Source organism: Notolepis coatsorum, assembly GCF_963971535.1.
Source record: "Notolepis coatsorum genome assembly, chromosome: 12".
Taxonomy (NCBI): domain Eukaryota; kingdom Metazoa; phylum Chordata; class Actinopteri; order Aulopiformes; family Paralepididae; genus Notolepis; species Notolepis coatsorum.
In genome coordinates, this window is record NC_140176.1 from 8,057,640 (window position 1) to 8,084,295 (window position 26,656).

At 39.9% G+C, this 26,656-nt stretch overlaps 1 protein-coding gene across 1 annotated transcript in view; it reads left to right on the forward strand.

The window, feature by feature from the left end:
• The window catches only part of fen1 (flap structure-specific endonuclease 1), a 28,882-nt gene extending 11,829 nt beyond the window's left edge, over window positions 1-17,053 (forward strand). Inside the window, exons 5-12 of the mRNA XM_084326413.1 lie at window positions 3,925-3,988; window positions 4,499-4,608; window positions 8,751-8,887; window positions 9,122-9,188; window positions 10,214-10,345; window positions 12,282-12,433; window positions 14,659-14,773; window positions 16,636-17,053. Of these exons, the coding sequence (XP_084182539.1) occupies window positions 3,925-3,988; window positions 4,499-4,608; window positions 8,751-8,887; window positions 9,122-9,188; window positions 10,214-10,345; window positions 12,282-12,433; window positions 14,659-14,773; window positions 16,636-16,707 (849 nt within the window). The 3' untranslated portion in view covers window positions 16,708-17,053. The remainder of the gene's footprint in view (window positions 1-3,924; window positions 3,989-4,498; window positions 4,609-8,750; window positions 8,888-9,121; window positions 9,189-10,213; window positions 10,346-12,281; window positions 12,434-14,658; window positions 14,774-16,635) is intronic.
• Window positions 17,054-26,656: the final 9,603 nt, after the last annotated feature.

A 26,656-nucleotide genomic window follows, 5' to 3' on the forward strand; every position in this document is an offset into this window, starting at 1 on the left:
AAAAAAAAGCTCTGTGAATGTATTTTATTTTTTAAATGATTACTCTACATACAAATGTGATCTAAGATAAGATAAGATGATCCTTTATTAATTTGGGTGTCAAAGCAGCATGGGCGGGGGGGGGGGGGGGATACAGGGTGGGGGATACATAGCTTCGCAGTCTTATACAGTCCAGTATCTATATACACTATAGATACACTCTAAAATATAAATACAAATACAATATAATATAAAAAAGTACAAAACACAAGATAGTCCAGCGATAAGAGTCCAGTGATATTAGTCTCTAGTGCAAAATACAAGATAGTCAGTACGGTGATGTGAGTCTCTCTAGTTCTCAAGTCCCGAGTTGTGACAGTGATAGTTCTGGCAGCAGAGCCGGCCGTCCGAGCCCTTTGTGTTGTAGAGCCTGATGGCTGCCGGTATAAAGGACCGCCCAGGCGGTTTGTGGTGTGTCGGGGGGGGATGAGTCTTTGGCTGAACGTGCTCTTCATTCTGGCTAGCTCCTCGTAGAGGGGGTGAGAGGGGTTCTCCAGGATGGCTTCTAGCTTTTTCCTCATCCTCCTCTCAGGCCACCACCTCTAGGTTATCCAGCTCAACACCCACTACTGAGCTAGCCTTCTTCACCAGCTTGTTCAGCTTGCTGGAGTCCCTCGAGTTGATGTTGCCCCCCCCCCCCCCCCCCCCCCCCCCCCCCACCCCCCCAGCACACCACAGCAAAAAAGAGGACGCTGGCTACAACCGACTGGTAGAAAGATAGCAGCAGTCGGTTGCACACGTCGAACGACCTGAGTCTCCTCAGGAAGAACGGCCTACTCTGTCCCTTCCTGTAGAGGGCCTCAGTGTTGTCCGACCACGACCAGTCCAGTTTTATTGTTCAGGTGAACTCAGAGGAACTTGTAGGACTCCACCATCTCTACCTCCTTATGGAGAAGGGGGACCCTTCCTGCCTCTCCGATAGTCCACCACCAGCTCCTTTGTCTTGCTGACGTTGAGTTGGAGCTGGTTACTGTCCGACCACCCTACGAAGCTCTCCACCAGAGCCCTGTACTCAGCCTCATCGTCATCCACAATGTAGCTGACGATGAGGAGTCATCGGAGAACTTCTGCAGGTGGCACCTATAGCACCTTTAACTTGGTAAAAAAAAAAAAATCTTTCCTACATTTACATTCACATTTAGCTGACAGTTCAAATCAAATGTATTTGTAAGGCCCGACAACACACGTTAATGTCCCCATGGGCCGCACACGTCTTCTTTAAACTGGTCAAGAAGAAACATCACAATAAGTCAAGAACAAAACAAGAAAAAAATGCAAAGAATGCAAACACTCCCAGACATACCCCACGCGAAGGTAAGGAAAAACTCACTAAAACCTAACAATAGGAAAAAATGCACCACAGGCAGTGTGGAGGAGAGAAACCTTAGAAGGGCCATTCAAGGGGGGGGATCTCCTTTCTTAGATGTCGGTTTATCCAAAACGGTTTACAAATTGTGTACAACAAGTCAGCAAGAGGGTTCAGTGGTGTTGTTCATCTGGCAGTGCTGAGCCTGACCACCGTGGAGCCAGGACCTCCTGGTCCTTGAGTTCAGTTCAGTTGTTTTTTATTTCGGGTTTTGGACACGTAACAACGGTCATTCCATAAATCGCCAACGTTTTACAGCTGCTATTGCAGCATTGTCCGATTGTCCGAAAAGGGCTAGGGAGAAGCACTAGGCTTGTCGGGCCCTACCCCTGAAGACTTATGTTTAGTTTTTTTTAGTTTTTTCATTTACATACATACATCGTACATGCATATAGTACACATTACAGTACACACATATAGTACATATTACAGTGTATATAATAGTATATAGTACATAATAGTGTATACAACACATATATAATGTGATATGAGATATATAGTACATGATATATATATAATATAGTACCATAATATAATAGTATATAGTGTAAATATAGTTTAATATAATATACAAATTAATTATAATATGATTATATAATGTAATATGATATAACGTACAATACAGTATCATGTATTTTTTTAATTATTAATATGCAATTAAAGCTCTTCTTCCCTTCTGTACCTAACCTATCGAAATAGATTTTTTTTGTCTAGATTTTAATTGATTTATGTTTTCACAATATTTTGAACTTCCTGTTCCTTGCACCTGTATACCAAAAAAAAAGTTAAAGGAAATGGACCGTTTGAATTTACATTTAGTCATGTAGCCGACTCTTTTATCCAAAGCTACTTACAAGTTATATACAACGAGTCAGCAGCAAGGGTACTGTAACTCTGGCAGCTAAGGGTCAGGAACATTGTTCGTCAAACAGTGTTGAACTTCAGTGCTACAATCTTGAGTGCTTAGTAGAATAGACATTGGCATAGTATGTAGTACAGTCACAGTAGATTACTTGAAACTGTAACAAGCGGTCTCGACTCCCGGAGAGTCGGCATTGCCTTGGCTCGGGCTGATCGCTATACTAACTCGTTTGGCTGAGTTAGGGGGAGGGGAGCCGTGGGTGGGTCCTGGGCGTTGTGGACAGCGACCCCTACAGTTCGGTCGGGGCGCCTGCTCAGCAAGGGTAGGATCTGGAGAGAGGTAGTGCGACCTTCCACACGTTACACTCTCCCGGTGAGAATCTGCGCTGCCAGGCTGGCTGCCGGCTGGCTGCACATGCGTCGGCGGAAAGCATGTGACAGTCTCCGGCCTCTCGGACCAACAGTAGGGGGGGGTGCGCGACAACCAGGAAGGGGGTTGGGAATTGGCGTAACGACTAACAGTGGGATGGGAGAAAAATCGGAAAAAGGAGGGGGAAAAAGATATATATATATATATATATATATATATATATATATATATATAAAAAAAAAAAAAAAAAAAAAACTAACAAAGTGCATAATAGTAAAAGGCATACGAAGGTTAGTGTTGAACTTCAGTGCTGCAGAGTTTATTGATTGCATAGTAGAATAGACATTAGCATAGTAGGTAGTAATATTAGTCACAGTAGATTACTTGCATCTGGAACAAAGGGTATAATAGTAAAAGGCATATTCGGTATTAAAATCGTTCTCAAATATTCATTGAAGACGTGTGTTTTTAGTCGACGGCAGAAAAGTAGGCTGGTTTCGGCTGTCCTGACACACATCCCTAGGAGAGAGCCGCACACTGCAAAAAAAAAAAAAAACGTTCAATGGCCTGAATTAATTCAGTGATACCAGAGATATTTTTTTTTATCCACTTTTTTCTCCCAATTTTCAATTTTTTTTCTCCCATCCAGATTTCGTATTATCCAATTCTTCCCTCCCCTGTCTCGAACGTTGCTAGACTATGCCTCCCACTGGTCGGCTGTAGTGAGGACAGAAGCCTTGCATCACGTGTCCCCTCCGGTACACGAGGAGGCAGCCTGTCGCATCTTTTCACCGCAGAAGCTCAAACTCTCAGTGGCGAGGAGCTTCCCCCGTCACTTCCTGCTTCCGTCGCACCGGCGTCACCAAACCGACCTGTAGCGGAGTCGCTGTCCACAACGTCAAATCTGAACACTTGCCAATGGACCTGTCTCAAAACCCTGCCCTCTTTTCTTGATCCTCCAATCACAGCTGTCGCTTACCTCGGACTTCCTCGTACAAACAAAGTCGAGGAAGTCCGAGGTAAGCGACAGCTGTGATTGGAGGATCAAGAAAAGGGGCAGGGTTTGAGATAGGTCTATTGTGTTAGTAGTATGCATGACCGGCCAGCCGGTAGCAACGGCGAGAGCTGGGTTTCGAACCCAGCGTCTCCTGCGTTGGAGGCGAGCGCCTTGCCCACTGCGCCATATCAGCCGCCCAGAGTTTTATTTATTATTTGAATACATTTGCAAAGACGCTTCATCGGGTTTGTTTGTAATTGAGATTTAATGTCTCATTTGTTCCTCCTCTAGCTGGAGAAGAGAGGGGAGAGGAGAGCCGATGCGGAGAGGCAGCTGGCTGTGGCCCAGGAAGCAGGTACCGTCTGAAGCCCCGGAGACCCACCTCTGTGCTGGGTGTGCTTTGTAGCGATGCACACCTTTTTGTAGTATAAGAGATTGTTGTTGTTATTATTATTATTATTATTATTTATTATTTATTTATTATTTATTATTTATTATTTATTATTTATTATTTATTATTAATTATTATTATTATTATTATTATTATTATTATTATTATTATTATTATTATTATTATTATTATTATTATTATTATTATTATTATTATTATTATGTATAGACGCCTTCAAACTTGACAACAAAAACATTCTGAATGGACCCCAGTCTACTTCCTCTTGCAATGTTTGCTAATATCAATAACTGATGGGAAATAAACATGGGTCCAAACTGTTCCCTAGCAACAGAATTCCTGTGAAACCATCTAGAAGGTCAGAGAATACAAACATAGATTGGTAAAAAAAAAGATTATTCTCTTCTGATGTTTTGGTGAATCATGCATGTGTGCAACTCTCCTGTCCACCACTAGGGGAGCAGGAGAACATTGACAAGTTCACCAAGCGCCTGGTCAAAGTCACCAAGCACCACAACGACGAGTGCAAGAAGCTGCTCGCCTTGATGGGGGTGCCGTACATAGAGGTGAGAACATGACACTGGGTGATGAGGATCTCTGAAGAGATTCCCTTTTGATTATTGTGTTGTTCACACCCTTCAGCACCCGGAAGGTTCACTATGCAGTTTTGGCAGAGAGATTTGAATATATATCTATAGTATGTTTATTAGGGCTGACCCCCGTTAGTCAAATAGTCGACTAATCGTTCGAACGGAGCCATAGTCGACTGCCAACCTCTTAGTCGAATGCACACAAAAAAATTATAATAAATAATAATATATATATATATATATATATATATATATTTATTTTTTCATTCGTTCTAAAAGCAAAGAAGCCTAGAAGCGTGGCAAACGCTAATGGCACGCATACCAGAGAGGCTAACTGCCTAAGAAAACGGGCACAGAGGCACTGAAAGAGGATTTCACCCGTCTAATGAACACACTAGACAAATATCAAGATGTATCCATCAGTGGACCAATTGCATGCTTTTGCAGAGGAGCCTTCAGTCGACTCCTTCAGACATTAAGCACCCCCCACAGCCCAAATGGAATACATATTTTTTTTAAAGAATAAAAAAATCTATATATAATTCTATTTCTTTTTTAATTATTATTATTTTTTGTTATTACCAGTAGACTATCTGCCAATTTTGGCCAATCAAAGTCGACTATACAAATCCTTAGTCGGGGACAGCCCTAATGTTTATTGCTTATTATAACGGAATAAACCAATTTCTTTCTGGATAACTGTGTCCCTGGAACTGAAGCTAGAAAGTATCTATTAGAAAAACGGAGGTGTTGGGTGTTGGGTGTCCCCCAGTCATAGTTCATCATGTCATCTATGCTGGTCTGTGTGCTTGTTTTGTGTTGTTTAAATGCTCCAATGTATGTTTTAGTTTTTTTAATCAATGCACAATGAATTTTTAGCACAATGAATGGAAGCGGACATGGCCCGTTAGCCTAGGCATTGTCCAACTAACACCTCTCCCGAAGGCTAACCGGCCATGTCCGCTTCCATTCATTGTGCTAAGCTAGGCTAACATGCAGCCACAGATAGCTTCCTACTGGACGCACACTACAGAGGGGAAACTGGTCTCTATCTTCTTGTCTCTCTCTGGAGAAGACGGTAAGCTAATGTTGCCGTGTTCCTTTTAAGTGTCAAATATTTCAACACTAAGAACTAGGGATGCTCGATATTGGCTTTTTTACCTATACCGATATTGTCCAACTCTTAATTTCCGATACCGATATCAACCCATACTGATATATGCAGGGTTCCACCCCCCCCCCCAAAAATGGAATAATTTCAGGTAATTACGGTAACATTACATATCTCTTGTTGTGGAATTAACACAACATTATGCATACTTTTGACAATAAATAAAATCAGAATGTGTTCTTACTTGCTTGCCTGGGTAAATAAAGGTTATAGAAATGTAAAAAAAATTATTAAATTATTATTTTATTTTTTTGAAAACCGATACCGATATTTTCCGATATCACATTTTAATGCCGATATCGGCCGATAATATCGGACATCCCTACTAAGAATTGTATTCTTCAGGACGCAAAGGTGTCTGAAGCATTATCTTACATGAAGTAGGTCAACTCACCGATGAATTGGCTCCTGAAATTTGGCACCTTTTAAGCCTTCTTCACAAGTGCATCAATATCAGGCTTAAAATCCTGATCTTGTCAAAACCTTCGCTGCCAGGGCTGTCAATTTGGGGGTATCCTGGGCAAAACTGAGGTAAAACTGAGAGGAGACTAGGGCTGACCCCTATTAGTCGACTAATCGGTCGAAAGGAGCCGTAATCGACTGGCCAACCTCTTAGTCGAATATATAAAAAAATAAATAAAGGGGCGCCCCAGTGGCGAACCACATAGCGCGCTCAGCCGCGACACGGGCGACCCGGGTTCGATTCCCGAATCCGTCGTTATTTCCCGAATGTCTTCCCCCCACTCTGTCTCCCATTTCTCCTCTGTCTCTCCCTACTGGACTGCCCAGTAGTAATAAAGCGATAAAACGCCAAAAAAAATCGTAAAAGAATAAAAAAATAAAAATTATAATAATATATATATATATTTTTTATCGTTCTTTCCAAAAGAAAAGAGGCCTAGAAGCGTGGTTAACGCTAATGGCACGCATACCAGAGGCTAACTGCCTACGAAAACAGGCACAGAGGCACTGAAAGAGGATTTCACCCATCTAATGAACACACTAGACTAGACAAATATCAAGATGTATCCATCAGTGGACCAATTGCATGTTTTTGCAGAGGACAAGAAGCCTTCAGTCGACTCCTTCAGACGTTAAGCACCCCCCACAGCCCAAATGGAATGATAAAAAAAATATATATAGATATATATAAAAAAATAAATATATATATATATAATATTTTTAAATATATATTTTTATATATATATATATATATATATAAAAATATATATTTTAAAATATTATATATATATATATATTTGTTTTTGGTCGACCAATAGTCGACTAACGGCAAATGTTGGCCAATCATAGTCGACCATCCAAATCCTTAGTCGGGGACAGCCCTAGAGGAGACCAAAGACTGGTTTCCCATGAGAGGGAGGTTAGATCGGTGTGGGTGCTAGTCAGCGCCGGTATGGAGGGTATTGTTGTCTTATTTCTCATCAGGAGAAATTAAAGACGCCAATGTGGCACGTTCTGAAGTGACAAAGGGTGAGAGACGTAATTACATTTCTCAATACTATCATTTTACCCGTGCTATTATTTAACTTGTATTATTTTTATCTATGACCTTTATCGTGTTTTGTAACGGATTACAGAAATGTCAGAAGCCTATTGGAACGTGAGGTTCTGATATGATGTTGATTCATATATTATTTTATCCCACTTTATGCTTTGCTCTTGCTCCTTGTTTTACACAGATTGTATGTCTTATTTCTTACTGATGTAAAGCACTTTGAACTGCAATCCCCTGTACGAAAGGTGCTATACAAATAAAGTGTATTATTTAAGCATTACATCACACGCAGGAGTGGTTTGTGACCAATAAACCATGCCTAGGGGTGGTTGTTAGGCCCGAGGCGCAGCCGAGGGTCGTTAGACCCCCCTAGGCATGGTTTATTGGTCACAAATCACGACTGCACGTGGTGTAAAGCTTTTATACAACTGCCAGATTCATCCAACCTTATTTCTATACAATAAACACACATTAATCGAAGATTTATTGAAAAAACCATCCGCCAGAAAAAGTAGTTCCCACAACTCCATGTGGAAGCAGCTTGAAGTGCATCCAACCAAACTAACACATCCAACTGTGTATTATTGGAATGATTGAGAGAAGTTGCCTCATGTGGAAGCAGCTTGAAGTGCATCCAACCAACTAACACATCCAACTGTGTATTATTGGAATGATTGATTGAAAATGTATTAAAACGTTTTCTTTGCCCTATAGGAAAAAAATGTTTTCTTCGCCCTATTTTTTTATTTATTTCTTTTAGCCTAAACTTAACCAGTTGGAAACCAGGGGTACAGTAATAAAATTAGCAATCAACCAATCAATCAATTCAATAGACCATGCTCACTTAAAACAGCGCTGCTTCTCTCTCAGTCTGACTCCCCCGCTGTTGCAGACAGGAGTGTGTGTGTGTGTGTGTGCGTGTGTGTGTGTGTGTGTGTGTGTGTGTGTGTGTGTGTGTGTGTGTGTGTATGTGTGTGTGTGTGTTTGTGGGTACGCCAGCGTCGGACAGTGAGAGAGAACGCTGCAGTCGGTAGAAAGTAGGAAGGAAGAAATTTAAATCAATCAATTAATCTATCAATCAATCCGCGATTTTTCTTTTGTTCTAGATTGAGTCAAGACCCATCAATTACATCATCCAACATTGTTTAAAGGACTAACACATTCCCCTTGACAGAATCGCTTCATATTTAGTCGTTATGGTGCTTTCAACATAACCATTTGTTGTCCGCGATCTTGTTTTCTCCCGGAGTGAGCCGGGGAGGGTTATGTGATTTGGTTGTGGGCGGGTCCTGAGCCCAGGACCGTGGATTGTTGCCAATAAAGACGTGTGAATGGCCAATCAGAATCGAGAAATTTGCATGCCGTTGTATAATATAATATAAACGTTCTATTCTATTAAAACGACTGCGTCTCTTGTTGTGTGTGCTATAGGCTCCCAGTGAGGCAGAGGCCAGCTGTGCCGCCCTGGTTAAGGCGGGGAAGGTCTTTGCCACGGCGACAGAAGATATGGACAGCTTGACCTTTGGGACCAATGTCTTACTCCGACACCTCACCTCCAGCGAGGCAAAGTACGAATACGCGGTTTCTTGCACCTCGCCGATACCACCAGAAAAATGTTGCGAACATGCATCTTAAAATCGTTACCTTTTGTAATTTTATGGGAAGTCATATTTGTAAGTACGGTAATTCTGGGACTTATTTCATAGTAGTTTTCCTTCATACCAGTATGGCCATGCAATAGGTGTTCCATTCTATTCAAAGTGGTCTTAAAAAGTCTTACATTTAACTTTCCTCTCTTCTAGGAAACTTCCCATCCAGGAGTTCCACTTCAGTCGTATTCTGCAGGACATTGGTCTGACCAACGAACAGGTAGCCAACCAGGACGACATCTACAAAGACGAGTTGGAATTTGATGTCATGTGCTTTTATTTATATTTTTCTTACACGCTTTTTATCTGTAGGGCTTTCGTGTAGATCAAGATGTCGATTTTGATAGCTTGGTGTAATTACCTGAAAAAGTAGAGCAGTCCTGAGAATATTCATAACCTGCTATTGTTTCCTCTTGCAAAGAGGTTGTTGCCGTACTTCCTCACAGTGTGGCTCTGCTGCTGTGCAGCCCCCAGTGAATGAGAATCACACATTTTAGATTCAAAGCATCTCATAGACCATAGATATATATAGAACACTAGATAGCTTAAGGCGGAGTCACCAGCGTCACTGAACCGCCGCCATCTTGCCCAGGTCAGCCTTGAGTGAGAGTGAGTGAGCTGCACAGACAAAAATACTCATAACTTGCTGAAATATTGACGGATTTACAAACGGGTTGGTTTGCTATAAACATCAAAGATGTAGTTATGATACTGCATACTTATAAAAAAAATTAAAGATTTTTTTTTTTTTTACAAACCGCTTGAATCATAGCCACGTTAATAATGCTTCTAATAAACCAAACCGTTTGTAAATCCGTCAATATTTCAGCGAGTTATGAGTATCTTTGTCTGTGCAGCTCACTCACTCTCACTCAAGGCTGACCTGGGCAAGATGGCGGCGGTTCAGTGACGTCGCTCTCCATTGGCCGGCAGCGCGGGCAAGCTATCTAGTGTTCTATATATATCTATGTCATAGACTGGCAATGTCAGTAACTCACCCATTAACTCAGGTTAGGTGCTGCCCCTAGTGGATGCTCACAGACATGGTATTTTGTACAAAACCAGTTCAGTGAATGCGAGAATCGGACACAAAAATAGATGTCAAAATGTATTGGCTTCTGCTTTAGCTTCTCTTGCAAATAGTGTCTCTCTCTCTCTCTCTCTCTCTCTCTCCCACCTGGTTCCCATCTCCCTCTTTCCCTCCCTCCCTCCTTCTCTCCCTCCCTCCCTCCCTGGCTGGGTCAGTTCGTAGACCTGTGTATCCTGTTGGGTTGTGACTACTGCGGTTCTATCAAGGGGATTGGCCCCAAGAGAGCCATTGACCTGATCAAACTGCATGGTTCCATAGAGGAGATCCTGGAAAATATCGACCCCAAGGTAAGTTCACACTAAGTTCACACCTGCTCTTTGTGTTACTTTTTTTTTTTTTTTTTTTTTTTAACTTCAATCAGGGCTGTCAATATTCACATGGCGATTGTGATGATTTGAAACCTAAATGGGTCAAAGAAAGTCATCACATTAAATCTTTTCACCCCAACCACCTGCCATAACTTGAAAAGCAAGTGGGCGGCCTGTGTTTACCCTCCTGATCCCTCTGACATGCAATGCATACTTTGGGGGGGAATAGATTTTAGTAGCAGCGTTTGGTCAGATGCCCTGAGAGACCGGAGGTAAGGGCACGTTAATATAGATTGGCGCCTGTGTAACGCGCCTGTCTAACTACACACCCTCAAGCAGTGATGTACCTGAACGCGTTCAATGAACGATCGTTCATGAACGCGTTCGTATTTTGGGGGCGAACTTGAACTGAACGTACTGTCTATCCGCTAAATGAACGTAATTGAGAACGCGTTCATTCTCAGCCCTGTGTAACGGAGTTCAAAAGTGCGTTCATTCTCAGCACTCTATTATAACGGCGTTCAAAGATGTGCCATATTTCATAATGCATTTCAGCCGAAAACTCAGTTAAAACACTGTAAACAGGCTTAAAAATGATGCGTAAAACCACCCGATCTGGCAACGCGCCTGTCGCCCCCTGCTACGTCATCAGACTCCTCCTCACAACAAGCAGTGGACCAGCAGAATCTGCGTGCAGAAGCAGAGAGCTGCAGCAGCACTCGCTCAGTCAGAGTCAGACTCTACCTCTAGACGTCGGCGTATGCATTTAAAATAGTTTACAGTTCAAACTATTTGATAAACTTCTACTTTCAGCCCGGAAATGCATTCTGATAAACTGGATTAAGGATAAGCCTCCATGTTTACAAATGTGGTATAGAGAGATCTTCGGTGTGCTGCTACCCCATGAAAGACACTGTGCAATGCATAGAGTCAACAACGCTTCCTTTCAGGAGGTGTGGGCCCCACTATTAGACTATTTTCCTGCTGAAATGTATCGGATCCTTCTAAAGGCCCAGTGCCCCATTGTATGGACAGACCTAGGATAGGAAAAAATAAATATATGTATGTCTACATGTGAATGGGCTCGAGGCAAGTGCAATACTGTACAGTGCCTGTCTTGGTCTGCTTTCCTTTTTGCTTGTTTTTCTTTTTGTTTTGTTTTTGCTTGCTTATGGTGTGGATGATGGCATAGAGATGAACTGGAGGACCCCCCCCCCCCCCCCTGTCCCAATGTGTGTTTTTGTAATGTAAGTAACTGTACGTGAAAAATCTATAATAAAAATAAAAAAAGAACTAAAAAGAACTTTAGTTCAACATTTTGAATTGTGAATTATGAACTGAACTAGTTCATTTTAAAAATGTTGAACTGTGAACTGAACTAGTTCATGTAGAAAGTGAACTTTCCCAACACTGCCCTCAAGACCCCTCCGCTCTACATCCTCCGGCCGCCTCAGACCTACTCCTATCCGAGCTCCGGGAGGGTCATCAAAGAGAAGCCGCCTATTCTCGGTCCTTGCCCCACAATGGTGGAACGAACTTCCCACCACAGTTAGGACAGCCGAAACCCCACCAATCTTTCACCGTCGACTAAAGACACACTTCTTCAATCAATATCTAAAATGATAACAAATAATAAAAAATTAAAAAAAAATTATTGTCATCATGCACTCTTCCTAATGTACTGACTTACACTCAACCCTGTAGCACTCAAGGCTGACCACTTTGATGAACATTGTTAGTAGTTACTCAGCTGATAGAGTTGTGCCCTTCCTGCTGACTCGGGTAACCGTCGGTAGTGTGTTAGTAAAGGGTTAACCTTCTGTAGTGTGGCAGTGAAAGGGTTAACACTGGATCCTGGCCCTTCCCCTAAAGTGTCCGTGTGTCTTGTCCCTGCCCCCCCCCCCCCCGCGTGTAGAAGCATCCGGCCCCAGAGGACTGGTTGTTCAAGGAGGCCAGAGGGTTGTTCCTGGAGCCGGAGGTGGTGGACTGCTCCACCGTGGACCTGAAGTGGACCGAGCCCGACGAGCCCGGCCTGATCCACTTCATGTGTAACGAGAAACAGTTCAGGTACTGATGATGATGATGGGGCCGGGCCGGGGGGGCTGGAAAACCATAGTCGGAACACTTGACAAAATGCTCTCACGCATTTTAAAGGAACACGCCAACAAGACGATAGATACCAGTTTCCTCTCTGTGCGTTCAGTAGAAAGCTATCTGGCTGCATGTTAGCCTATAGCTTAGCACAATGAATGGAAGCGGACATGGCCGGTTAGCCTTCGGGAGAGGTGTTCGTTTGACAATGCCTAGGCTACCCGTCACTGTCTGTTACCATTCATTGTGCTAAGCTAGGCTAACGTGCAGCCAGATAGCTTTCTACTGAGCGCACAGAGAGGAAACTGGTATCTATCTCCTTGTCTCTCTCTGGAGAAGACGGTAAGCTAATTTCCCCAAATGTTGGCGTGTTCCTTTAATTGGCTGCCGGAGGTTAAATTCATGATATACCATCTGTTGCCAGCTCTATTTGTCTATGGAGAAGTTCCCCTTCTTTGCAGGGCTATAACTTTTTAAATTCTATTGCTAGATTGCCATTATTAGGGCCCATTCAAAGTCCTATATGTATTGTTCATTGTGTAGCAACGTTAAACTTTTTCATTCACATATTCATACTAAAATATGGTCTAAAGTATAAGTATGTTTTCATCTCTTTCTGCAGCTTTCTCCAGAACGTGATCTATAGCCCCAAATGCATTATATTGATGATGAAATACAGTTTGATAGCGATCTGTGCCAGATAATAAATTTCAACTGGACGTGGTTCTGGAAGTTACTACACGTCATCTGATGTTGACCGGATGGGCGAGGGGGCGTTTATAATTCCGTGGGCAGCGTTATACCATTCATCTAATGTGGGTCAAATGTTCATCATAGCAGTTAGTATCGAAGACGGTAATACTACACGCTAAAACTCACCCCAGTCTCCTCGGGCCGTTGGGCGATCAGCGTGGAGTAGACAGTTTTTGATTATGGGATGTTGAAATACCCGGTCCATTTCCAGGTTGTATAATAGTATATACGTCCAAATCATGTTGTTTATCGAGTTATTGGCAACGGATCGCTATGTATTGTATCGAGCGTGAGTCCCGGGAGCTATAGCGAGTGCCCGGAAGTAATATGGGTGATCAGCACTTCATCCACATGACTTCCTGTTTGGCGATTGCGCCGATCGGCCACCAGATGGCGCTCTTGAACCGCTAGAGAGTTCAGTGGGGCTTTTCGGTGGGTCTCAGGGCAGCGGATGGAAAATATGATTCCGATCACAGATTTTTGAAATATTGATATCAAAGACGAGTTACGGCGTCTTCGGCAACTTGAGCATGGCGGGGAAGGACGCCTAAACTCGTCTTTCGGCAACTAAAGTGTTAAGATCGCATTATCTAATTTCTCACAAACATTTCGGTTTTTTGAGACGATGAAGGTTAAGAAATTATTAGCATTTGTGTGAAATAAGCCTTTTTCAGAGATCTGAATTGACCCACACTGACCTCCTCCACCAGTATTGCTTACAAATGCTGATCATTTCCACTTGCATTAACCTCAAAAGCCTCAAAAATTGGAATCCGTGCCGGCACTGAAGAAGTGGTTATCGGTGCGTCCCTAGTAGGGATGTTCGATATTGGCTTTTTTACCGATATCCGATATACCGATATTGTCCAACTCTTAATTTCCGATACCGATATAATATATGCAAAGTTTCGCCCCCCCAAAAACGGAATAATTTCATGTAATTAACATTACATATCTCTTGTGTCGTGGAATTAACACAACATTATGCATACTTTTTTTTTTTAATAACTTTCTTTATTGGAAGAGTTTTCAAAATTATGCATATTATACATCTTCCATTTTTTTCTTTTCCCCCCATTTCCATTTCCTATCCCCTAACCCCACCCCACCCCCCCCCCCACAAAGAGCGACAACAAACATACATATAATCCACGAAAATACAAAATAAAAATATGTGACAGAAAAATAAAAGTAAAAAATAAAAAAAAACCTATGATACTAATATAACTGAGATTATATTATGCATACTTTTGACAATAAATAAAATAAGAATTAGTTCTTACTTGCTTGCCTGGGTAAGTAAAGGTTAAATAAATGTAAAAAAAAAGATATATATTTTTTTTAAACCGATACCGATATTTTCCGATATCACATTTTAATGCCAATATCGGCCGATAATATCGGACATCCCTAGTGAATGAGTGTGTGTTTCTCCTGTCCGTTTCCAGTGAAGACAGGATGCGTAACGGCCTTAAGAAGATCCTGAAGAGCAGACAGGGCAGCACTCAGGGACGCCTGGACTCCTTCTTCTCCGTCACCGGCTCGCTCTCCTCCAAACGCAAGGTAGGAGAACTCCGCTCGGGCGGCCATGTCGACCCGTTCACTGCCACACTACAGAAGGTTAACCCTTTACTATCACACTACCGACGGTCGCCGCTGTTGTGTGGCAGTGAAAGGGTTAACCTTCTGTGTATTGCTCCTGAATTTCCCTCCTCTACTCCTTTTAGGGACAAAAATGTCATGTTAGAGCCCTGATTGGCCGCCAAAAATCTTATTACCATACACTTTTTAAATCTTATTACCATACACTTTTTAAATCTGATTACCATACACTTTATAAATCTTATTACCATACACTTTTTAAATCTTATTACCATACACTTTTTAAATCTTATTACCATACACTTTTTAAATCTTATTACCATACACTTTTTAAATCTTATTACCATACACTTTTTAAATCTTATTACCATACACGTTTTAAATCTGATTACCATACACTTTTTAAATCTTATTACCATACACTTTTTAAATCTTATTACCATACACTTTATAAATCTTATTACCATACACTGTTTAAATCTTATTACCATACACTTTTTAAATCTTATTACCATACACTTTTTAAATCTTATTACCATACACTGTTTAAATCTTATTACCATACACTTTATAAATCTTATTACCATACACTTTTTAAATCTTATTACCATACACTTTATAAATCTTATTACCATACACTTTTTAAATCTTATTACCATGCACTTTTTAAATCTTATTACCATACACTTTATAAATCTTATTACCATACACTTTTTAAATCTTATTACCATACACTTTATAAATCTTATTACCATACACTTTTTAAATCTTATTACCATACACTTTTTAAATCGTATTACCATACACTTTATAAATCTTATTACCATACACTTTTTAAATCTTATTACCATACACCTTTTCCATATCATTCGATAATAATAGCAGATACATATTAAATATAGCTTTTAAAAGGCTTTTAAATATAAATGTCTGCTTTAACCAGAGTCTGCAAAAAAACGGGAGGTTCTTTGTGGTTTTTAAGATCCAAAGCCTATTTTGAAAGCATTTAGAAAGAACCGTAGCACAACAAAACATGCAAAAAACATAAAAATATACTCGACATCTTATCTTTGTTATCGTGCCAACTGTCAAACATCATTAATTATTTAAAAAACAAAGAAGTTCCAGGCACTCTTCATGTATAAAAAAGCTTAATCATTAATTTAGGGCTGTCAGTTTATTGCGTTAATTTAATTAATTAATTACACAGCAAATTATCGCGTTATGAAAATTAACGCAAAAAAAATATTTAAATTCTTTGTATTTTTTTTTTATCTCATTCATTCCATAATAACGTAGAATAAACATTTATAGATTTTTTTTTTGTTTTAATTTGTCATTTGCATGTTCTTGGTATCTGATTCTAGGGACATCTATGGATCTCAAGGAATGTATTCCCAGTGTCAGAAATACTGTGTCTCTTACTAGGCTTGAGTAAATTGTAATGAACCAAATGAGAATATCAATTCAATTATACATTTTTTTTGTATCTTTGACTGTGAATAACACCATGCAAAAAATTACCAGACCTGAAAAATCTAAGCAAATGAATAAAGGGAAGATGATTAAACAGAAGGTTTTGTAGATACAGTACTGAATTCTGCCACCCGGACACACATGCCATTTGAAATATGATTATAGAATATCAGGCCTAAAATGGTTATGCGATTAAAATGTGATTAATTAATTACAAATCCTGTAATTAATTAGATACAAAAAAATGTAATCGCCTGACAGCACTACATTAATTATTATTGATATTGCCCTACATGGCCCCGCCCTAATGTTATATTAATCTCCTGAATTAACTTTTGTTTATTTAGGAACCAGAGACGAAGGGATCGGCAAAGAAGAAGCAGAAGACCGGAGCCAGCAAATTCAAGAAGAGCAAATAGAGGAAGAGGGGCGAGCGAGGCGGACGTTGTTGTGAAGATGAACGAGGATCACAAAGTATGCGTGCAGTCCGCTTGCTTTAGCAACTCGGTACCAAACTTTTTTTTGTTTTTCATGTTGAAAACTAAATAAGCAGGTCGCTGTGGAGTTGAGGGTCATACAGAAGTTTGAACCCACCCCTCTGTCCGGTTGTAAAGAGTGTTCATTCGTCTATAGCCTACATCTCTACACATTCATGGTTCTCGAGGAGCGACGGGTCATTACATTTACTCAAAGTGAATTAACGCAAGGTTTTATGAAAATGTCTTGTCTTGATTTCTCTGTTTTGGAATAAACGTGACGATGGCTTTTGTTGAGTTGACTGGTTCATTCAAAGTTCTTGATTGTTCCCGTTTCACGGCATGCTTCTTTGTACGCCGTGCTACCTGTGTTTAGTGGTGTTCTGGTCAGTGGCTGATGAGACTTACCGCATGAATGGTTTCATGGACACATTTTCTTTGACCTGTGGACTATGAGGTGAAGTGCAAGAACCTTATTTTGAATCAAATTACCCATCATGTTCAGGGGTTGGGTATAGTTTCTTTTGTTGCTCTAGTTTTGAATACTCATGATTGGTAAGGTGGGTTTTAACTTTTTCACTCTCTTTTTCTTGTGTTTGTTTTTGTATACTCTTTCCATTAGTAAGGTAAAGTAATCTAAATTATGGCAATCCGGAAACTTTCGCTATGATGGTGAGTAACTCATGATATATGATATTTGCATTTATAATGCGCCCCTCAGACAATTTTTACATCGGTCCGGGGCACAGCCTGGGGGAAAAAAAAGAATACGAATAAAATTGTGCTGTCAATCGATTAAAATATTTAATCTGATTAATCGCATGATTGTCCATAGTTAACTCCATCGTTTTTTTTGTTTTTTTTTTATCTACCTTAAACTGATCTTTTTCAAGTTTTAATACTCTATACTATAGTTTTATCAACATGAGAGTCAACAAATGCTTGCTTTATGCAGCCATTTAACACAAAACGTTGACCCTCATGCATTGCAAATTTGCATCAAATTCAAAAAGAGTGATGCACAAAATAACTTAAAAGAAAATAATAATTTAAAACAATGAATGAAGTGCATGAAATAATAGGGGGAAAAAAACGTTAGGAACTTGTTACGTTCACCCACACAAGGGCTGAGAACTTGCCCCCCGCCCCCCCCCTCTCTCTCTCACACACTCGGCTCTCTTTCTCTCTTGCCCCTTCCTCATCTCTCACCCCCCCCTCTATCTCTCACAAACACACACACACACACACTTTGAGTCAGAAACAAACATAGTATCAATGAGAGTATCAATAATACATCTGAGTGAAGTCTAGTAAAAATAAAGTTAAAATAAAAATATTTAGTTTTGAAAAAGTTAATCGTGAGTTAAAAAAAAATGTGGGCTTAATAGAATCGGGCGTTAATACCGCGTTAACGTTGGCAGCCTTAGAATAAATACGAATAAATGGACAGGACAAAGAAACAGGGAACTCATCAACAAGCCAGTTTGACAGCATTCTGATCCCATACATGTCTATGAACAATAAGGCATAAGGAAAAGTGAGAAGCACTTGTTCTGTGGGGAAGTTGAGAAATAACTGAACCAATGCATCACCATTTCATCTCCAGTTCAACCCTTCACTTTGGTAAGGCATGTTCCTAATCTTTCATCACCTGCTATTATTTTAAATTAATTACATCCTGTGTATGTGGTTGGTAGACGGTTTCATTATGGCATGATTTGAAGATCACCTGGACATTGTAATTGTCATTTATATTTAATGTGTAGTTGTGAAAGTCTAATTCATGAGTGTAGTGGCTACATTCATGCTAAGTGTGTTTTGTGTTGTGTGTGTACATCTTAAGGGCATCAGGTTTGTGAGAGTACTGTCGAGTTCCCCGACAGAGAATATGTTACTTCTTGTCTTCTTTCTGTCAGGTGAGTGGTCACTATTTTCATGAACTATGATCCAGTGACTCATGTCTTTATAAACTATGATCCAGTGACTCATGTCTTTATAAACTATGATCCAGTGATCCATGTCTTTATAAACTATGATCCAGTGACTCATGTCTTTATAAACTATGATCCAGTGACTCATGTCTTTATAAACTATGATCCAGTGTGATCCATGTCTTTATAAACTATGATCCAATGACTCATGTCTTTATAAACTATGATCCAGTGATCCATATCTTTATAAACTATGATCCAGTGACTCATGTCTTTATAAACTATGATCCAGTGACTCATGTCTTTATAAACTATGATCCAGTGATCCATGTCTTTATAAACTATGATCCAGTGATTCATGTCTTTATAAACTATGATCCAGTGACCCATGTCTTTATAAACTATGATCCAGTGATCCATGTCTTTATAAACTATGATCCAGTGACTCATGTCTTTATAAACTATGATTCATGTCTTTATAAACTATGATCCAGTGACTCATGTCTTTATGAACTATGATCCAGTGACTCATGTCTTTATGAACTATGATCCAGTGACTCATGTCTTTATAAACTATGATCCAGTCACTCATGTCTTTATAAACTATGATTCATGTCTTTATAAACTATGATCCAGTGACTCATGTCTTTATAAACTATGATCCAGTGACTCATGTCTTTATAAACTGATCCAGTGACTCATGTCTTTATAAACTATGATTCATGTCTTTATAAACTATGATCCAGTGACTCATGTCTTTATAAACTATGATCCAGTGACTCATGTCCTTATAAACTATGATCCAGTGATTCATGTCTTTATAAACTATGTGAAATCATGGAGGCACATTTAGTCATGTAAATGTCATGTGAAGTGAACACATTGGAAGCTGATGTGATATGTTAGAATGTGATTTGACCAGTGTACATTACATTACACACTAAACGATATATAGTTGTGCACACTAGACACTTTAAGAAATATATTGATGTGCACACTAGACACTTTAAGAAATATATTGCTGTGCACACTAGACACTAAATATATTGCTGTGCACACTAGACACTTTAAGAAATATATAGCTGTGCACACTAGACACTTTAAGAAATATATTGCTGTGCACACTAGACACTAAATATATAGCTGTGCACACTAGACACTAACTATATAGCTGTGCACACTAGACACTAACTATATTGATGTGCACACTAGACACTAAATATATAGCTGTGCACACTAGACACTAAATATATAGCTGTGCACACTAGACACTAAATATATAGCTGTGCACACTAGACACTAACTATATAGCTGTGCACACTAGACACTAAATATATAGCTGTGCACACTAGACACTAACTATATAGCTGTGCACACTAGACACTAACTATATAGCTGTGCACACTAGACACTAACTATATAGCTGTGCACACTAGACACTAAATATATTGATGTGCACACTAGACACTAAATATATAGCTGTGCACACTAGACACTAAATATATAGCTGTGCACACTAGACACTAAATATATAGCTGTGCACACTAGACACTAAATATATAGCTGTGCACACTAGACACTAAATATATAGCTGTGCACACTAGACACTAACTATATAGCTGTGCACACTAGACACTAAATATATAGCTGTGCACACTAGACACTTTAATAAATATATAGCTGTGCACACTAGACACTAAATATATAGCTGCACACTAGACACTAAATATATAGCTGTGCACACTAGACACTAAATATATAGCTGCACACTAGACACTAAATATATAGCTGTGCACACTAGACACTAAATATATAGCTGTGCACACTAGACACTAAATATATAGCTGTGCACACTAGACACTAAATATATAGCTGTGCACACTAGACACTAACTATATAGCTGTGCACACTAGACACTAAATATATAGCTGTGCACACTAGACACTAAATATATAGCTGTGCACACTAGACACTAACTATATAGCTGTGCACACTAGACACTAAATATATAGCTGTGCACACTAGACACTAAATATATTGATGTGCACACTAGACACTTTAAGAAATATATTGATGTGCACACTAGACACACACAGGGGCCTTGTATAATACTGATGTTAATATTTTGATTGATGTTACAGGTACACTGACACCTGTTGCTATGCAACCGGCGTTGACCATCACAGCACCAGAGCGTATGGAGTCACTGAGTGGCTCTTGTGTGCAAATCCCATGTATCTTTACTCCTGAACCAGATAGATTTAACAGCACAATAGTTAGCTATGGAGTGTGGATTAAAAATGGCCCGTATTTTAATGGTGTACATAACGGCGAGGTGATCTTCAACAGCAGTGGGACAGTTACTACCTATCCAATGAAGATGATTGGAGACCTGACTCAGAAGAACTGCACCACACTATTTTATAATTTGACTTCAGATTACACAAACATTTACCACTTCAGAGTTGAGAATGGACCATTCAAGAGAATAGCCACTGAGGAACCTCTTCACCTAACCGTTAATGGTAAGAGAGTATTATTTTCTTAATTTTTCTATTTATTATCTAGCCTATAATGTTTCTGTTTATGACATGATTAAAAAAAACAGTGAAAATGTTTTAAAGATTTAAATAGAATAAAGAACAACAAAAGAGAAAGCATAGGGAGATGAGCGCTAGTATGAAAATAGGATAACGGCTAATGTCAAGGCTCTGCGCTCAAAATATCATATTCATATTCCGTTTGCACATGACTCATGAGTATGTATTCCGTTCAGATCCATTTGAAGTATGGGGGCGACGTAGAGAGGATCACATTATCTTGGCCATCACCACGAGACATCCAGTCACAGAGAGACAGGGAGACGGGGACAGGCGTTAGAGAGTTTGCGTGTTTGTGGTGGGTGGACATAGCAATAGATACATGTTAACTTTAATTGGGGAAAGTATATTGTGGTCTGATTTCATTCGTTTTGAATAACAAAACTTTAAATCTGCACTATGTACATTTTCTCATGAAAAACTTCTTTTGCTAAAATAAATAAATGACTGGATGAGGCTGAACAAGAGAAAACCCTCCCAGCACTGTGTGAAATGTATTATACGAGCTCTCCTGATCGTATGTGTCCAGTGCCGCAGAATCCATAAAAAGATACAGTCTCCGACTCTGGACCATAAAATGTGAACGACATAAATTAAGAAATGTGTTATTTTGTTGCCATTTTCTCTTATCCTCCATGTTTAAACAAAGTGCAGTAACCTCCCATGGCCACAAGGTGCCAATCTCCCATACTGCAGCTTTTTAGTGACCTTCTTTACATTTGAATCCAATCTCAAGGCACATCTGGACACACCAGTATGTCAGCTGAGAACCACTGATCTATTCAACCAACTGGGTGCATGAGTTTTTCCTCTTTCTAGTTGTGTCTCCTGTTCAGAAAACTTGAAACAAAGCAAGGTGTGCAAACATATTATATTTCCCCATCTTGCCATAGATGAACCACCAGCCCCCCACATTAACATCACTGGTAAACTGAAGGAGGGGAACCCTGTCAATGTAACCTGCTCTGCCGTCGCTCCCTGCCCACAACACCCCCCTGACCTGAAATGGAATCTCCCAGTGGAAGCTAAGAACCAACTAGAGGAAGAAGATGACCGAACCATTACAGCTAGATCCCAGGTGACCTTCACAGCCTCAGACAGCATGGATGGGGTCAACATCACCTGTTCTGCTGTCTACTCTGTGGAGAACCACGGAACCAACACCAAGACGGCTGAACGGACGGTGACTCTCAACGTTTCATGTAAAGACTACACTTCTTTATGCTTGTGGTTAAAGTGCATGGGGTATCAGTGTCCTAAAGGTTAGGTCAGGTGGCGTAGCGGAGATTACGTTCGTCACCAAACGCCGGAGACGCTGGATTCGCCTGTTCGAATCCAGCTCACAGCTCCGGCGTTGTCACCAGCTTGGCTGGCCGTTCACACTAATACAATTGGCAGTATTAGAGGGTGGGAAAGCTGGCGGGGTGGGTCCGGGTCGTTGTAAACAGCGACTCCTACAGTTCGGTCGGGGCGCCTGCTCAGCGCGGATAGGATCTAAGGGGGGTAGTGTGATCCTTCCACACGTTACACCCTCTCAGTGAGAGTCCGCGCTGCCAGGTGAAAAGAAGCGGTTGATTGGCTAGACGTGTGTCGGAGGAAGCACGTGATAGCCTCCACTCTCCCAGACCGACTGTGGGGGGTAAGTGCGCAGCGACCAGGAAGGGGATTGGGAATTGGCATAACGACTAACATTGGGATGGGAGAAAATCGAGGGAAAAAATATTAAAAAAAAATAAAAAAGAGAAGAGAAGCTGGTTTGTGACTGTATGGTCGCTAGTTTGAATCCCAGGATCAATAGGACAATCTGAATGTGTGAAAATGAATGAATAACCTTTTCCCTTCCCTTACCCCGCTGTAGCCCCCACCTGCTCAACAGTGTCAAACAATGCAAATACTTCCAGTCTTGCCTTGATAAGAAAAAGTGTTGGCGGGTGGGAAGCCGGTGGGGTACGTGTCCTGGTCGTTGTAAACTGTGACTCCTACTGGTCGGTCGGGGCGCCTGTTCAGCAGGGAGGGGATCTGGGGGAAATAGTGTGAACCTCTGCACGCGTTAAGTTCCCCCAGTGAAACTCCTCGCTGTCAGGTGAAAATAAGCGGCTGGCTGACTCCACATGTATCGGAGGCGGCATGTGGTAGTTCTACACCCTCCCCAGGCCGACAGTGGGGCAATGCGCGCAACGACCAGGAAGGGAATTGGCATAACGACTAAATTGGCATGGGTGAAAAATAGCCTACAGAAAGCCCAACAAATAAATATAATAAAAAAAAAAAATTACTTTGAACCCGCATGTCAAAAAGACTGATATGGTCCTTTGACTCTCCAGGGACAATAAGGTTCCTTCCTAAAGTATTTCTGATCTCTTAAATCTCCCACAGACTCCCCCAAGGACACCTCGGCCTCCATCAGTCCCGCTGGTCCAGTGTCAGTTGGCAGCTGGGTGAACCTGACCTGCTCCAGTAGAGCCAACCCTCCTGTCAGCCACTTCAGCTGGTTCAGGATCAGTAAAGACGGACCACAGATTATATCTGGTGGAGGTTTCTTCGGCTTCAACGTGAGCGACGGCGATGAAGGAGATTATTGCTGCGTGGCCTCGAACGACATCGGCAACCAGAGTTCTTCGGTCCTGCTGACTCTCAGAAGTAACACCTGCTCTTATAGTGTTTCTGTTGTACCTTCTTCTTACTGTTTGTATGTAGTATTGGAGGAAGGCCAGTTATGGTGACTGTAGATACAGTCCTGGTTCTCAAGCTTAGGGGCCCTAAACAGGGGGACACCTATTCAGTCTTTCAGGGCCAATGTTAGTGTTTGTGTCAAATGTTTCCTCTTTTGGAGAGAACATACAGTATTAGTATAGTAGAAAGAGTGCATGATAGAAGATGGTAAGAAGGTTATTTATTTTTATATCTTTTTCATTTCAGATATTGATTGAAGAAGTGTGGTTTTAGTCGACGGTGAAAGATTGGTGGGGTTTCGGCTGTATGTAGCATAGAAGCAGACTATAGACCTAGTGACAACATGGTGGACATAGTGACAACATAGAATATAGCAGTAAACATAAACACTCAGACAGCCCATGGATCACAAGGGGATTACAGAATGCATGTAAAAAGAAAAATACACTATATAGAGAATTTATAAAACATAGAACTAAAGAGGCAGAAAATAAATATAAGAAATATAAAAATAAGTTGACTAATATTATGAGAAGATGTAAGAAGGATCATTATAGTAGAATATTAGATAACAACAAATATAATATTAAAGGTGTTTGGAAGATATTAAATGGTATTATCAGGAATGGATCAAGACAAATAAACTATCCTCAGTATTTTATGGAAAAGGATCAAACTATTAGCAATATGGATGATGTGGTTAACAACTTTAATACATTTTTTGTAAATATTGGACCAGAATTAGCGGGAAAAATCCCAGATCCAGTGACTCCTGAAGACATAAAAGACAATTACATTGAAAGAAATCCTAGTTCAATGTTTCTGGAAGCGGTAGATGAAAATGAAATTATAGAAACTACTAATAAATGTAAAAACAAGACATCTACAGACAGTAATGAAATAGATATGAAAATAGTAAAAAATGTCATTAGTGGGATTTCAAAACCACTCACGCACATCTGCAATTTATCATTCAAAACTGGTCGATTTCCGAATAAAATGAAAATAGCAAAAGTCATACATCTGTTCAAGACTGGAGATAAACACCACTTCACAGATTATTAGCCTGTTTCTCTACTTCCTCAGTTTTCAAAAATATTAGAAAAACTCTTCAACAACAGATTAGATAAATTCATTGATAAACATAATTTACTCACCGATAGCCGTATGGATTCAGAACACACCGGTCAACATCACTAGCGTTAATAGAACTCATTGAAAAAATCACAAATTCCATAGATAAAAAAAAAACATGTAGCTGGAGTATTCATTGACCTAAAAAAGCATTTTATACTATTAATCATGATATATTAATCAGGAAATTGGAGAGATATGGGATCAGGGGGGTAGTATTGGACTGGGTGAGAAGCTATCTAAATAAAAGACAACAATTTGTGACAATGAGAGATTATAAATCTGAATGTTTGGACATTGCTTGTGGTGTCCCCCAGGGGTCAGTGTTGGGTCCAAAACTGTTCATCTTGTACATTAACGAGATATGTAAAGTATCCAATATATTTAAATGTATTTTATTTGCGGATGACACTAATCTTTTTTTTTCTGGTGAGAATGTCCAGCAGCTTTTAGAGGTCATCACATCTGAAATGAAGAAATTGAAGGAATGGTTTGATAGAAACAAATTATCATTGAACTTGAGCAAAACTAAAATTATGTTGTTTGGAAACTGTAGATTGGATACTCAGGTACAAGTTAAAATAAATTATGTGATTATTGAAAGAGTTTATGAAAATAAATTCCTAGGTGTAATAATAGACCATAAAATCTGTTGGAAACCTCACATAAAACATGTCCAATCTAAACTCTCACGAAGCATTTCAGTCATGAGTAAAGTAAAGCACATTCTGGATAGAAAATCACTCTACATTCTCTACTGTTCACTAGTTTTACCATATTTAAATTACTGTGCTGAAGTCTGGGGAAACAATTATAAGTCTACACTACAACCACTTTTTATACTCTAAAAATGGGCCATAAGGATAGTTCACATTGCAGGTTATCGTGATCACACTAACATATTGTTTTTGGAGTCAAAGACATTGAAGTTAAATGATCCTGTGGAATTTAAAACGGCACAATTAATGTATAAAGCAAAAAGTCATGCACTTCCAAGAAACATTCAAGAATTGTTCTTTGATAGGGAGGGGGGTTATAATCTGAGGGGAGAACACAATTTAAAGGTGCTAAACGTACGCACTACCATGAGAAAACACTGCATCTCGATATGTGGAGTGAAACTGTGGAACAGTCTAAATGTGGTGCTAAAGCAATGTCCAAACATGAGACAATTCAAACTGATGTATAAGGAAATTATGTTCACAAGGTACAGGGATGAGGAAGGGACTTGATATTCACAGGGGTTTACATTTTTATTTTGTTTTCTATTTTATTTTATTTTATACATATATAGTTTTTGTTTTTTGTTTTGCATATATATATATTTTTTTTTCTTTTCTTTTTTATGTTTAAAATAGTACACTCATTTGAGTAGTGGAAAAGGGGTAGGATTAAATAAGTGTATACTCCTTCCTACTCCTTTTCGAACATGCAGATTGAGTTGTTTTGCTTTTTGTTATTGTTTGGTGGACATAGTGACAACATGGTGGACATAGTGACTACATGGTGGACATAGTGACAACATGGTGGACATAGTGACAACATGGTGGACAT